Raw genomic sequence first — 15567 nt, forward strand, 5'->3', positions numbered from 1 at the left:
ACTGTTGACAGTGGTGTCACTCTAGAAAGGGGAGAGACTGGGGGAGCAAAGAGAACCTTCACGTTCTACTCTATATATGCTGATCTATTTTATTTCAAATTGTGGTCAAATACACATAATATAAAATTTACCATCTTAATTATTTTTAAGTGTAGAGTTCAGTAGTGCTAAATATTTTCACATTGTTGTGTAACCAATCTCCAGACCTTCTTCATCTTGAAAAATTGAAAGTCTATATGCATTAAACAGTAACTCTCCATTTCTTCCTCTCCCTAACCCCTGGTAACCACTGTTCTTTGTACACTGTACAAAGTACACTGACAGGTACTTTCTGTCGCTGAGGATTTGACTACTCTAGGTACCTCATGTACCTGGAATCATACAATATTTGTCCTTTTGTATCTGGCTTATTTCACTAAGCATGACGTCATGCTAAGTTCAAGGTTTATCCATGTTGTAGCATGTATCAGAACTTCATCCTTTTTAAGGCTGAATAATATCCCATTGTCAGTTTATACCACATTTTGTTTATTTATTTGTTCATTGATGGACATTTGGGTTGCTTCCACCTTTTGGGTATTGTGAATAATGCTGCTGTGAACATGGGTGTGCAAGTATCTCTTCAAGACCCTGCTGTCAGTTCTTTTGGGTCTATGCCCAGAAGTGGAATGGCTGATTGCCTGTCTTGTTTTACTCTTTTATCATGAGAATGTACTCATGTATTATTTGTATAATTTAAAACACACAGAGAAAGGAAAAAGAAGTAACCATCAGAAAGTGGGTTATGGGAGCATAAGGTTTCAGACATAGAGCAGTACCTGAACGTGCCCATGAGTGCTAAGTGTGCATATCCAACAAGTGACATTTCAGGCTTGCTAAGTTTCATCAGTGGTGAGAGAGCACCCGCAGACCCAACCAGCCCTGTTCATTAAGATATGGGCAAGGTTGGAAATCAGACTGGATTATTCAAATACATTTTCCAGTTTCCTGCCTCTATACCTTTATTGCTACAATTCCTTCCACTGAGTATATCCTTTTTGCCTGCCAACTTTACCCATATATCAAATATATTTTATCAGTATCTCAAATGTTCTCTTCATTCTGAGGCCCCTTTTAAGCTCCCCAACTAAATTGACTTTTCCTATACCTGAAGCCCCACAGGACCACTTAGAGCTCTTTATTCACAATACAAAGGTGGACTGAGGCTCATGCCCACTTAAATGGTGCCGACTCTCACTTTTAGATTTGAATTCAACATTAACAAGCACAGGCCAAGTGCTCTATTATCCAGAATTCAGATTTGAAGCCACATTCAACATTTACTAACAAATGCTTAATGAGTCTGGCACTGTTATGAGAGCTGGGGTAGAGGGGTGGACAAGACAAGGCCCCTGCCCTCACGGGGTTTATGTGTCTTTTCCTCCACAGGACTTCCTAATTTGGAGGAATCAGGAATTGATTCTTCAACTCCATAAGTATGGGGTGCCTAGGGGCAGCAGCTGGAGATACACACACAAACATATTTTAAATTCACAAATATTTATTGGGTGCCTAATACATGGCAGGTTGTGTTTTTGCCACTGGGAATTTAACAATGAACAAGACGTCAATGGTTCTTTTTTCTTTCTTTTTCATAACAGCTTTATTGTGTTATTCACATACCATACAGTGCACTAATTTAAAGTGTACAATTCAATGGTTTTTACTATTCACAAAGTTGTACAATTATAGCCACAATTAATTTTAGAATATTTTCCACACCCCCCAAAAGAAAACCCATACCCATTGGTGGTCACTCCCCATTTCTCCCAACCCTCCCAGCCCTAGGCAACCACCGCTTTCTGTCTCTATGGATTTGCCTATTCTGGACATTTTCCATAAATGAAATCATACAACACGTGGTCTTTTGTGACTAGCTTCTTTTGCTAAACCTAATGTTTGCAAGCTTTATCCGTTTTGCAGTATTTATTGCCAAATAATACTCCATTGTATGGATATACCACATTTTGCTTATCCCTGCATCAGTTGATGAACATTTGGGTTATTTGCACTTTTTGGTTATTATGAATAATGCTGCCATGAACAGTCACTTACAGGTTTTTGTGTGGACATACGTTTTCAATTGTCTTGGCTATATACCTTGGAGCAGAATTGCTGATTAATATGGTTAATATAGTAATTCTATATTTAATCTTTTGAGGAACTGCCCGTCTATTTTCCAAAGTGGCTGCACCATTTTACATTCCCACCAGCCGTCTATGAAGGTTCCATCCTTCCCCAAACTTATCATCTGTCTTTTATATTATAGCCGTCCTCCAACATATTTAACTTTTTAATTTTTAAATAAGTTTCGATTTAAAGAATTGCAAAGGTAGGACAAAGAGTTCCAGCATATCCTTCACTCTGCTTCGCCTAACGAGAGATAACCAATACTTTTAAAAAGGCAAGTAATAACAAGAGACCGGCTCTGGTCCTTCTTGTTAGCCAGTCAAAGCGAAGGCTGTTTCTATAGAGACAGAAGGCGGCGAGAAGAGGGTCGCATCACGGCGCCCGAGGTAACGAGACTGGAGGAGGCCCGTCTGTTAGGAAGTCGCGCTCGGGGAGGGCGGGACTTCGTGACAATCGGCTCCACCGCTGTCGCCAGGTTTGGCGGTTTCTCTCTTTCCAAGAGTTCCTTAAGCTCCTGGGCTGCTCAGGCAGCGCTTTGAAAGCCTCTCACACCTCCACCCTTCGCGGAAACCCTTATGGGAACCACCCAGAGCGGTCCGCTTCCACCGGCGCGGAAAACCGGCCCTACCAGGGCCGGCGCCACACCCAGACTGGCAACCGAGGCTGCACGCGCCGGCCACTCAGGGGCCGCTTCTGCCCGCGGACGCGGGAGACTCGCTCCCTATTGGCCAGGCGTGCACGAGGGCCCGCCTCCCTGAGGCTGCAGGGCGGCCTCCCGGCTAAGCCCAGGTCGCCGCCCCGTGAGGGGCCGCGGGGCTGAGCGCGGGGAGTGGGCTGCGGCCGGTCCTCAGCTGGCGAGGTCGGGAGTGGGAGAGAGCCCCCCCCCCCGACCCCCGCATACAGCGGGGCCAGGCGCGGAGGCCGGTCAGGAGGGTCGCAAGCCCCTTTGTCCGCTCTCCGCAGCCAAGGGGCGGGGCCGCGCCGGTGTCCGCCCCGGAAGCGGAAGAGCGGGCGCCGCGGGGTCCGGTCCAGGGAGCTCGGCCCGTGCGCTTGCCGTTCCGCCCGCTGGTCGCCGTCGCGTCCTGTCCCCTGCCGGTGTCCCCCTCGCCGGCCCCGCCATGCTGTCTCTAGACTTTCTGGACGATGTGCGGCGGATGAACAAGCGGCAGGTGAGATCGGCCGCCCGCTGTGTCCCCGGCTCCGCTGTCCCTTCGACGCTGTCCTCGCGGGGCCCCTGTGCGCGGGCCTGACGGCTCTGACGCCGGGGTCCGTCCGCTTGTGTGTGGGGTCTGTGGCCGGAGGTCGCTTCCCCGCCCCCTGTTTTTAGCCTCCAGCTTATTTGGGGCCTGCTGGGGGCGGAGCGGGGAGCCGGGTCCTTACGTCGCGTGCCTCCCACGGGGCGGGGGCGCAGGGGGCGGCCGGGGGCGCTGCGGGAGCGGGGCTTGGGGTGCTTGCGGCTGGGGCTCGGTCGGGCGGCGCGCTCCCGGCGTCTCCCGCCGCGGGGACTCCGAGGGCTTCCGGCGGCGCCCTGCCGCCCTGGCTCCTGGGATGCTCGGGGAGGCGGCCGCAGGCCCCGCGGAAGCCGTTCTGCTGCTTACAGCCGGTCGCAGCCCTCCTCGCACCGCTGGGCCCGGCCGGCTGCTGGCTCTGGCGTGGACCGCCGCTGAGTCTGGAGCCGGAGCAGTTGCTGCCCCTGCCCTTGAGTGCGCTCGGCGCGAGGGTGGCAGCCCTCAGAATCCTCGGGGGTGCCGCCCAGCCTTGGTGGCACAGGGACCTTGAGATTTAGATCTGGTTTTGTTTTCAAACCCTGCTCCGTCTTGAACTTCTAGATCGCATGCTGAGGGGTACTGGGAATACTGTTGCGATCCTTCCGTTGTTAGAAAAGGTGCCCCTTTTTGTCCTCTGCACCAGGTGTGTCTCTAGAGCCTGGTTTTGCTCACCTCCGACCTTTTTCCAGTATTTGGCTGTTAAGGATTATCCCGATGTCACTGTGAAAGGTTTTTCTCTCGGACTTGTGTGTTGCACTATTTGTAATCGGCGTTTGGGGAAGTAGTCATGGAGCCTCCCCTTACTCCCCTTGAGGCCTTAGCTAGCTCAGTGTCATCTTCTTAGACGTGTTTCCTAATTCCTTCAGCCACAATTGATCACTCTTTTCAAGTTGCACAAAATGTTTATGTCTTTATGATAACACTTCAGATTGTCACTTTTTGTACAGTGTTGTCTCTTTCATCCATATCTGAATTTCTAGGTGCCACAGACATTTCTCTGAAGAAGTACTTATTTTGGGCCTATTATTTATCGTACTGCATGTTAGGTACAGTGAGAGAAAGGCAAAGATAATGAGACAGAGTCTGCCTTCAAGGAGCATAAATGTGTAGAAAGTGACTAAGGCAAAACGTAACTGTTGTGAGCTCTTGCTCTGTGTGAAGGGCAAAGACACCTGTGAGGTAGTGTTATTCCCACCATACAGATGAAGAAAAGGGGCAGCCTCCCAGAGGTCGTTGGGAGGGGACAGGAGGGGTTGGGTAGCTTGGGGACAGGTGAGGAAAAGTTATGAAATGAGGTTTTACCTGGACATCATGTCTGGGGGGAAAATGGGCAGTGATTAGTCACTGAGCTAATCAGAGAAGAGGGAAACTAGAACTTTGGTAGGACTCCTCTAAGGTTGCTGTCATTAGCGTTACTTTTCCATTTATGCCTGAATACATATCATCAAATGTCTGGTTAACTTGTTTGAGTTGTAATTGCTTTTTTTTCTTATCAGGTTCCTAGGGGAATACTTGAATACAATAAACTCTGTCCATTTAAACTGTACCATTTGACAGGTTTCTACAGTTAGATGTCACAGTCAAGCTAGGGAACATTTCTGTCACCCACAAGATCTCTTGTGCTTCACAGCTCCTCTAGCACCTGGCAACCACTGATAGGCTTTTTGTCAGTATAGAAGGGTTTGCGTTTTATATAAGTGGAATCGCAGAGTATGTGTTCTTTTGAGCTTTGAGGTTTTGTTTTGTTTTTCTTTTTTAAGATTTTATTGGGGCCAGCCTGGTGGCGCAGTGGTTAAGTTCGCACGTTCTGTTTCTCAGCGGCCTGGGGTTCGCCGGTTCGGATGTCGGGTGCAGACATGGCACCGCTTGGCAAAAGCCATGCTGTGGTAGGCGTCCCACATATAAAGCAGAGGAAGATGGGCACCGATATTAGCTCAGGGCCAGCCTTCCTCAGCAAAAAGAGGAGGATTGGCAGTAGTTAGCTCAGGGCTAATCTTCCTCAAAGAAAAAAGAAAAAGATTTTATTTTTCCTTCTTCTCCCCAAAGCTCCCCAGTACATAGTTGTATATATTTTAGTTGTGGGTCCTTCTAGTTGTGATACGTGGGACGCCACCTCAGTATGGCCTGATGAGCGGTGCTGGGTCCGCGCCGGGATTGGAACTGGTGAAACCCTGGGCTTCTGCAGCAGAACGCACAAACCTAACCACTCAGCCACGGGGCCAGCCCCAAGAGCTTTGAGTTTTAATTGACTTTTAAAGCCTTACTTGAGACTGTTGTTTATTATATATAATGTAATTTGGGGGGTCTACTTCATAATTTTCAAAAATAAAATTTTCACTACCTTCACTGTATCCTGTACACTATTGCCAGATTAATCTTGTCTCTCCTGCCCTCAAACCTTCTGTAGTTCTCATTGCCTCGTAGGTTAAAGCCTGAGCTCCTCAGAATGGCAGCTGGACTAAGTCCCAGTCATTTTATAGTCTTCCGTTTTTCGTTCCAATCTTGTCCCAGTTTACTTTTCCTACCTATTTCATATCATTGTCTCTATGAACATTGTTCTGTTCCAACCTTGTGTACGTAAATTAACTGTCTTCAGAACTCCCCTTGTGTTCTTTCTGAGTCTCTGTGGACTGCCCTAGAATATTAGGTGAAATCTAAAGTCCTTTTAGCTGTTATATACTACTTTTTCTTCTCCCGTTTGGAGTGTGGCTCCTTCGCTGGAGTGTCAGATCACTGTTTTCTTGAGGCTTCTCTTAATCCATGAAGCCCCGATTTATAGAGTTTGCCTTTTTCTGTAGTGTAAATACTCCCAAGTGGCTGATTTGAAGCTACTAACATGACATCACTGAATGTGGAACTAGGAAGAGATGTGGTAGCATGCAACTGTAATTTCGACTTTATAGATACAATAGAAAAGATAACTTCAAGAACTTAGGTAATAGTAAAATAACTAGGAACTGATGAGTTTAGAATATTTTTTACCTTAGTTTTTAATGTAATTTAATAGTACTGATTTTTCATAAGACTGTGTTTAACAATCAGCTTGCAAAATTCCTGAAAATTTAGAATGTTGACTCCAGCACACCACTGGTTGTTGATTAGTTTTTTGATCCCCAGTGAGATGGCCTTTGTGTACAGAAAAGCCTACTTAGAATTTTCTTTCATTTTAGAAAAATAATATTCAGGGGCTGGCCTGGTGGCATAGTGATTAATTTTGTGCACTCCGCTTCAGGGGCCCAGGGTTTGCAGGTTCAGATCCTGAGCGTGGACCTACACACCACTCATCAAGTCATGCTGTGGTGGCACCTCACATTCAAAATAGAGGAAGAGTGGCACAGGAGTTAGCTCAGGGCCAATCTTCCTCACCAAAAAAAAAAAAAAAAAAACAAAACAGAAAGACCCATACGTTTAATTTATATATTTTAAAAATTTCCTTTTTAAAAATGTCAATTATTCAATAAACATCACTGCATAGTTATTTAATCTTTATAAATCCTGGGTTTCTTAAGTTTCCTCAAATGTTTCAACAGTGTGTATTAATAGTAAACTTTCTGATTAAAATAATAAGTCTACAAAAATTGATTATATATTTTAAGTTTGAATTGCAGACCTGACCTATTACTTTAATAGGCCAAATTCTCTTCACTTTTACAAATACTTAAAATACCAGATATGCCCAGAGTCCTTAACATAAAAATATTAACTATACCTAATTTCCTTTAAGCATTTTTGTTTTTTGTTTATTTTTTTAAGATTTTATTTTTTTCCTTTTTCTCCCCAAATCCACCTGGTACATAGTTGTATATTCTTAGTTGTGGGTCCTCCTAGTTGTGGCATGTGGAACGCTGCCTCAGCGTGGTTTGATGAGCAGTGCCGTGTCCGCGCCCAGGATTCGAACTGACAAAACACTGGGCTGCCTGCAGTGGAGCGCGCGAACTTAACCACTCGGCCACGGGGCCAGCCCCCATTTTTGTTCTTAATTATAAACTTTTCTGGGGTCAAAAGATGTTTACTCACTAAGAGAGTAAGTGTGTCATCCCAGTTAATTTCTATGTTATTTTCACATGTGATTTGGGGGATTGTCTTTTCTGCTTGCTGAAAATTCTTAATGACCAGAGGATATTGGCCAGGATGTGACTAGATCCACATCTGAGCCCTGATGGGACTAATCTGACTTTCACAGAATTCGCTTATTACCTCCTCCTTAGGCCTCTTATATTACTTGATTGAATTTTGCATTTCGTTGGATTTTAATTATCTGTATGTCTTCCTGCCTCAATCTAAAGGCCTTAGGACTTGGCAGAATCCTTATTTCTTTTTATATCTTCCTATCTCTTAGGATCACTTAACCCTTAATGGTTATTCTAGTGGTATGTGATTGAATTCTGGATGTCTTTGGTAACTTTTTTTATTTATGAATTGGCCCTCTAGTGAAACACAAAGAAACCTAGGAGATTTTTCTTAGAGTTGGACCTAATATGAGTAAGTATGCAGCAAATAGGAGGTGTGTGATTGTTGGAAACTAATCTGGTCTCGTTTAGGATCAGGAAAATCTTTATCACTGGCAGGGTGTCAGCCTTTAGTAATGAGTTGCCAAGTTTCAGTGTAGAAATACTAACATCCGTCTCCGCTACCTACACAAGGAAATCACAAGTAAAATTATGTTGAAAATTGCACTTACTATCAATGGGTATATTCTTCTTGAGCGTCCAGAAATCATTCTTTGTCCTTTGTAACTTTGAACAAAATCTAGAATACAGGACGATAGTAAGGATTAAGGCTTTTACCTGTTACTGTTCCTAGATACTTCATATTTTTTAGGTAGTTCCGCCCCACCCCCCGTAATACTCTCTCCATGGACATAAAGGCAAGCATGATTATTCATTCGCATGGCCAGATGGCACAAGCCTACAACAATAAAGATAAACTCCACTTAAGCAGAAATTGTGACTGTAACTCTTTTTTCAAAAGAATTGTCTTTTCTGACTTCAAGAAAGGAGATGAGATGTAGTGTCCAAACACAGATGATGTCCACAGGGACAGAAAGCTTTGTCTGGAAAACGTGGTTTATTGGTCAGAGTTTAGGAAGCAGAACCACTGTGAATGTTATGGAATTAAGGGATTTATTATAGCAATAAGATCCTACACAATTATGGGATGAGCTGGATAAGAGTCTAAAACTGAGAGATGGAGAACTGGAGAAATGTCACTAACCAGCTCTTCTGAAACGCTCTTGATGGGTGGGCAAATCCAAGCTTGCCATGGAATTTGGGGCTGGATTCCATGTCTGGCTGATGAAGTGGAGTCACACCAAAGGAGAGTAGATGAAGTCTGTGGAAGGCTGTTGCCGCTATATCTAGTCTCTGTTAGTCAGCCAGAGAGCTGGATGTGGAGCAGGGCAGAGCAAGGACAAACTGGATTTTGCCAGGCCCTTAATGTCTGTCTTTCACTACTTCTGACCGCAGTGACCTTCAGCATAATAGCAGCTGCTTCCCTTTCAACTTCTAGATCCTGGGCAAGTTTCTCTCCTTGGCCAACTCTAACCCAGACCCATACAGGGAGAGGGTTGGGGAGACCTAGTTATAGCTTAGTCAAGTTGGCAAAATACAAAACTACTATAGTCTACCTTTTTGTCAACATGGTATCTATACACCCTCCTTTAATCATATTAGACTTTTCAAATAAAGATAAAAGCAAAATTATGCTTCTGTCTAATATGCAGCTATTCTTTGTTTCTGTAATTAGTCACATGGTTATAGCTATATTCTTTCTTCCATTAACTATTCCGTATTCCTTCTGCCCTCAGCAAGAACCTAAGTTGGTCATAGTTTCTTGCCTATTGGAATGACCCAAACCTTCATTACTGAAGGGTTAATGTCTTGAGTAGTCCTGCCTGAATTGGATTGTTATAGTTTTCACTGGCGTTTATCACAGGACATGGGAGTACTAAGAGAGGCCTCAGAAGATTCTCTGTATTCCAGTTATACTCACTTCCCTCATTATGTAGTAACCACCCTATTTTTGTCTGATGGTCAGAATCAATCACCTTTGCCAATAAATAACCCCCTGTTCTCTGCATTTTGGTTCACTGGCATGAGGAGCCCAAAGTGGCCAGGAGGCAGTCTTAACTTCCAGTTTAATGGAACCCTTGTGTCCCCAGGTGGAAGGGTATCTTCTTTGGGAATGAAAACTTGTAAACCAGCAGAACCCAAAGTTGTGAATATGGGAAGCAAAAATTTCGTTAGTGGATTATTAGGGGTAATAGTGAGAAGACTCACTCCCATTCCTACCCTTTAATTCTAGACTAGTGGATCCTACCTATAGAAGAAATAACCCTGTATATTGGTTGCTGATTCAGAGCATACACCACATACTGGGGGGCATTAGATGTTATCCCAGCCCCACAAATTGTTGCTGGTGGCCAGCTGGTGCCATAATTGTCCTCAAAAAGCCATTTGTATCACTCAGAAGATAGAGAAACCACACCAGTAATTGAACAGGGAAAAATTTAATGTAGAGAATTTTAGCTAGTAAAGGATGGTTAACTACTAAAACGGGTAAGAGGATGCTTAAGGGGTTCAGAAGTAGCATATGTGGAAAATAGCCACTACCTTCTAGGATGAGGGAGAATGAACAAGGAAAGAATTAAAAAAACACCTTCCTCCAACCCACCTCCCCAGCCTGAGATTCAGACCTCTTTGGAGAGGGTATGGCTACCACAGGAACATGCACCCACATGGCAATGACATTTGACAGAGCAGTGAGCTAGAGCTGGTCCATATAAGTGGCTTGCTAGGAGGCTGAGAAATTTGCCAGAGAGTGTGTGTGGGCGGGAGCCAGTCTGTGATGGTCACTGAGATGGGTGCTACCAGACCCCCTGCACATAGATCCACTAACTAGTATGTGAAATAAAAGCACAGAACCAAGAAGAGAAGCCGCTTCCTCCCTCTATCACCTTGCAGTGTCCCCTCAGCATCTTTTATTAGTAAAATCTAACATCATTGAGCCAGTTGGAAAAGGAGAATTTGTTTACAGGGTTCAGCTCTAGTGACACAAAGAAGGATGGATTTGAAGCTGAGAGGCAATAAATTGATAACTGGCTTACTATTCTTTCAGGCTAGCCGCTTCAAGATGATGGGGAACAGAGTAAGACCAGTGAATTCCATAACCATGTGCCCATTTTTGTGCTTTAATTACCCGTAAAATAGGATTCCTGATCAAAAGCAATGTTATACGGAATACCATGATGAAGAATAAGGCATTCTGTAAATTCATGGATGGTGGTTTTGACAGAAATACCACGGACAAGGAAGACAGATCCTTGTCTAGAGTCTATTCTAGTAAGAAGAAATTGCTGCCCCTTCCGTGATGGAAATGATCCAGTATCATTGTTGGTCTTTGCGGTTGGTGGACTAGGCACTCATCATTGGTTAGAACCAAATTGGTCTTGGCGAGTGAAAGATATGTTGCTAACCTTCTTCTTAGCTGCTGCAGTGACTTTCATCACGAGTCCTTGGGGCAAGACAGGGGTGACTGGGGAGAGAGACTGATTGACATCTACTGCACAGGTAATTTTATCTACCTTATTATTAAGATACTCCTTTGCTGAGGTAATTCTTTGGTGAGCATTTATATAGGACACAAATAATCTTCACATTCTATATACCTACTTGGAGAGCTCTGTCTTTATACCTCTTCCCCAAACCTCTTGTCTTCAGCTTTCCAATGATGTCCCTTCCAAGTCCCTGGCCATCCAGCCAAACTGCTAGTCACTCTTGAATAAGTGTAAATCTACACCTGTGGCCATCTCTCCTTCCAGGCAAAATGAACAGCTGTTGTATCGCTCAAAGTTCTGCCCATTGGGAGGATTTCCCTTCATCATAGTCCTTCATGGTCAACCCTGAATGGGGATGTAATGCCACAACTATCTACTTTCAGTTGGTGCTGGATGGTTCGTGCAGAACTATCTAAAAACCAGGCCCAAAGTCTTCCTTAGCTGGTCGTAGGGAACTCCCCCTGAGGCAATAGGTGTAAGATGAGAGAGGAAGCAATATAGCGTGAGTAGGAGCCATGAGTATCTGAGTTACTTGCTCATACAACTTACTTGTGTCTCAGGACTTGCTTGAGCCCAGTCTCGTGTATACCACTTGCACTTGATGATGAAGTACTGCTGTGAATGCCCAACTTTATGACTTGGTGGCTCTAGCAGCACCCACTTCATACTGGAGAGTTCAGGTCACGTGGTAACTTGGTGACCCATGGTCAAGTGTTTAGTCTCTACTCGAACTCAGTAGCAAGCTAGAAGCTGTTACTCAAGAGGAGAGTACTTCAAAGGATAGCATAACTTTGCTCCCACATCCAAAGGTCTGGGCTGTCATTCACCTGTAGAGGACTGCTCGAGACTCCCTATCTGTCACAAATACTTCAGTCACCATGAGATCTTCCAGGTCTTATGGCCCAAGTGATAGAACAGGTTTCACTGCAGCTTGGACCTGTTGTGGAGTCCTACCCAAAACTGGCCCAGAATTGGTTTACTAGATAAATAGATTGGAGTAGCACACCCAAATAAGGTATACATTGCCTCCAAAATCTGAAGAGGCCCACTAGGCTTTACGTTTCTTGGTGGTAGCAGGAACTAGATGCAGCAACTTGTCCTTTGTCTTGGAAGAGGACGACTGGACCCCAAGAGTTTTCACTGGGATCAGAACTTGTGTGGTATTTATCCCCCACACTCTGGCCATGTATGTGTTTTACCAAGGTGTCTAGGTCACGAAGTTCAACCACCAAGTCTAGTCAGCATCCAGTATCATCAATAGAGTGAACAAGTTTACTCTGTGGAATGGAGGGCCAATCAGGGTCCCCAGCGACCAGATTATGAGAGAAAGATCTAGAATTGATGTAACCCTCAAGTAGGCCCTGCCATCAAAGCATAGTTCTTCTATGGATTCCTTGCTTCAGAGGTCCTCAGGGATAGGAAACTGTCAGAAAAACATGGAGTGAGCCTCTTTTAAGTTGGCATTGCTAGAAGCCGATGATTGTCTTGCTAAGACAGGGTACCTAATGCTTTATTTTCATCATCCAGACTTATTAAGAACATGTAACTTTCAGTTCTGATTGGTTATGAATTTTCTTCAGATATTGCTCCATGTAGTAGCATTGTTAAGAAACTATGATACACTGCATTACAAGCCAAATTATCTTTATGGTTATGAGCCTGGAATCTCACTTGGAGCAAGAAATCCGGTTGGAGAGGGCAGCAGGGGCCAGATCACGGAAGGCCTTGTGTACTGAGGAGGTCAGATTTTATCCTATAGGTGGTGAGAGAGAATTTTGAGCAGACAGTACAATAGTTTTATTTTCACTTTATAAAAATTATATGTGGGCTGATGAATTAGAGGATGCAAGTCTAGAGGTAGAATTGTCGGATTATTTTAATAGTCTGGGTGAGAGGAGACGAGACCTGAATTAAGGCAATAGCCATGGGAAGAAAGCCAGTGGGGTGGATGTGAGAGATGTTGGGGAGGTAAAATCTAGAGGACTTGGGCGGTTGGTGGTGCTAATCACTAAGATAGGGAATGTGGAAGGAGGAAGAGACTTGAGGAAAATGATTGACTTCAGCCCTGGACATGTTGAATTTAAGGTGTCTGTGTAACGTCTACGTAATTTTCAGTCCCTAATTACCAATTGGATATAATTGGTCTGGTATGGAGATAGAGATTTGGGTGTCATCAGCATATATGTTGTAAGTGAAACCACAGGTAGACAAGGTTGCATGCAGAACGGGAAGAGTAAAGGGCGAAGGTTGGAATCCTAGAACACTCATACTTAAGGGGACATCAGAAAGGAGGAGGGTCTGAGGCAGGTGACATAGAAACCAAGGGATAAGGGAGTTATAATAGAGTTAATCAAGTGCCAAATGCCTCAGAAAGACAAGTAAGGTAGTTGAAATAAGTTCATGGACTCATTCCTCCTCCTTTTGAATGAAATTTAATAGGTGATATATTTACATTGTTCAAAAATAAAAAAGTGAAAGTGACTTTATCCTTTAGTGTTGCCAGCATTGCGTGTTTTCAGAATTTCAGATTTTTGCCCTTCTAATAAGTGAAAAGTGGTATCTTAGGACAGGTTTTACTTTGTATTTCCCTTATTATGAATTTGGTTGAGGATATTTTCTTGTGACTTTGGAGTCATTTTAATACATTTTCCATGAACTAACAGTTTAAAATCCTTTGCCTACTTTCCTTTTGGATTGTTATTTTCTTAGTGATTTCTAGGAGCTTTTTATAGGAAACTCAATCATTTGTTATGTATGTGGTGAATATTTTCTCCCAGTTTGTCATTTGTCTTGTGACTTAGCTTATAGTATAATTCGCCATGCATAGTTGTGGGATTTTTAGGTTATTGTTTGCTGTTTTATTTTGTTTTGGTAGTTAAATTTACCCATCTTTTCTTCATGACTTCTGGATTTCAGGTCAGTTAAAAAGACCTCCCTTACTCCAAGGCCTTTTCTACTCTGTTTTCTTCTATTATTTTTGTATGTGTATTTTTTTTCTTTTTAAACAGCTTTATTGAGCTATAATTTGTAAAATTCACCCATTTTAAGTATCTAATTCCTAGTTTTAGTAAATTTATAGAGTTGTGCAACCATTACCACAATCCAGTTTTAGAACATTTCTGTCATCCCAGAAAGATCCTTCGTATCTTTTACAGTCAGTGCCTGTTCCCACTTGTAGCCCCAGGCAGCTACGAATCTGCTTTGTCTCTATGATTTACCTTTACTTAACAGTTTTAAATAGAATCACACAAAATGTAGTCCTTTGCAACTGGCTGCCTTCATTTAGCATAATTTCTAAAAATTGTGGTAAAATATGCATGAAATTTACTATCTTAAACATTGTTTTTAATATTTATTTTTTATTTATTTTTATTTTTTAAGATTTTTTTTCCTTCTTCTCCCCAAAGCCCCCCAGTACATAGTTGTATATTTTAGTTGTGGGCCCTTCTAGTTGTGGCATGTGGGACACTGCCTCAGCATGGCTTGATGAGTGGTGCTAGGTCCACACCCAGGATCTGAATCCGTGAAACCTTGCACCACCGAAGCAGAGTGTGTGAACTTAACCACTTGGCCACGGGGCCAGCCCCTATCTTAACCCAATTTTTAAGTGTTGAGTTTGGTAGTGGTGACTACATTCATGTTGTTGTGCAACCAGTTTCCATCTTGCAAAATTAGAACTATATCCATTAAAAATCCCCATTCTCCCTCCCCTAGTCCCTGGCAACGACCATTCTACTTTCTGTCTCTATGAATTTGACTTTTATTGATTTTTTTCTATTGTTTAGCTGTTTTCTATTTCATTAATTTCTGCTCTAAACTTTATTTCTTTCCTTGGTTGCTTTGTGTTTAGTTTGCTATTTTTTCTAGTTTCTTAAGGTGGAATCTTGGGTTATTGATTTAAGATCTTTCTTTTCTAATGTATGTATTTAAAGCTATAAATTTCCCTCTAAGCAGTGCCTTAGCTGCATTCCATAAATTTTGATATGTTGTGTTTTTGCTTACATTCAGTTCAAAATATTTTGTAATGTCCCTTGTGATTCCTCTTTGACTTGTGGGTTATTTAGAAAACTGTTGTTTAATTTCCAAATATTTGTGGATTTTCCAAATTTCTTTCCAGTGCTGATTTCTAATTTAATTCCACTGTGGATTGGAGAACATAGTTTGTATGATTACAGTCTTTTAAAATTTGAGGCCCTTTTTTACTTACCTAGAGCCTGATCTCTGGAGAATGTTTCATGTGTGTTTGAAAAGAATGTGTTTTCTGTTGTGTTGAGTGGAATGTTCTATAGATGTTTAGTTAGCTGATGGTGTTCAGGTTTTCTCTATGCTTGCTGATTTTCTGGTTTGTTCTATCAACTATTGCGAAAGGGATGTTGAAGTCTCCTACTTTTTATCCTGGGATAAACCTGACTTGGTTATGATGTATATGTTGTTGGATCTGATTTGTTAAAATGTTGCAAATAATTTTTATATCTATATCCATGATACTGTTCTGTGTTTTGTTGTAACATCTTTGTCTGGTTTGGGTTTCAGTAATGCTGGCCTCGTAGAATAGGTTGAGAAGTACTCCCTCTG

General features: G+C 43.0%; 1 protein-coding gene across 3 annotated transcripts in view; it reads left to right on the forward strand.

Annotated features, from left to right (window-relative positions):
• SEC11A (SEC11 homolog A, signal peptidase complex subunit) overlaps positions 1-15567 on the forward strand; it is a 65202-nt gene that overhangs the window by 22289 nt on the left and 27346 nt on the right. The window contains exon 1 of one of the 3 annotated variants that reach the window (XM_070230642.1): positions 2582-3338. The exons of 1 other annotated variant lie outside the window; for it this stretch is intronic. In XM_070230642.1, coding sequence (XP_070086743.1) covers positions 3288-3338 — 51 coding nt within the window. In that variant the 5' untranslated portion in view covers positions 2582-3287. Of the gene's footprint in view, positions 1-2581; positions 3339-15567 lie in introns of those variants that run through there. One more of the 3 variants, XM_023649460.2, reaches the window with a different exon arrangement.

The sequence above is a fragment of the Equus caballus genome, chromosome 1 (genome assembly GCF_041296265.1).
Source record: "Equus caballus isolate H_3958 breed thoroughbred chromosome 1, TB-T2T, whole genome shotgun sequence".
NCBI classification, from domain to species: domain Eukaryota; kingdom Metazoa; phylum Chordata; class Mammalia; order Perissodactyla; family Equidae; genus Equus; species Equus caballus.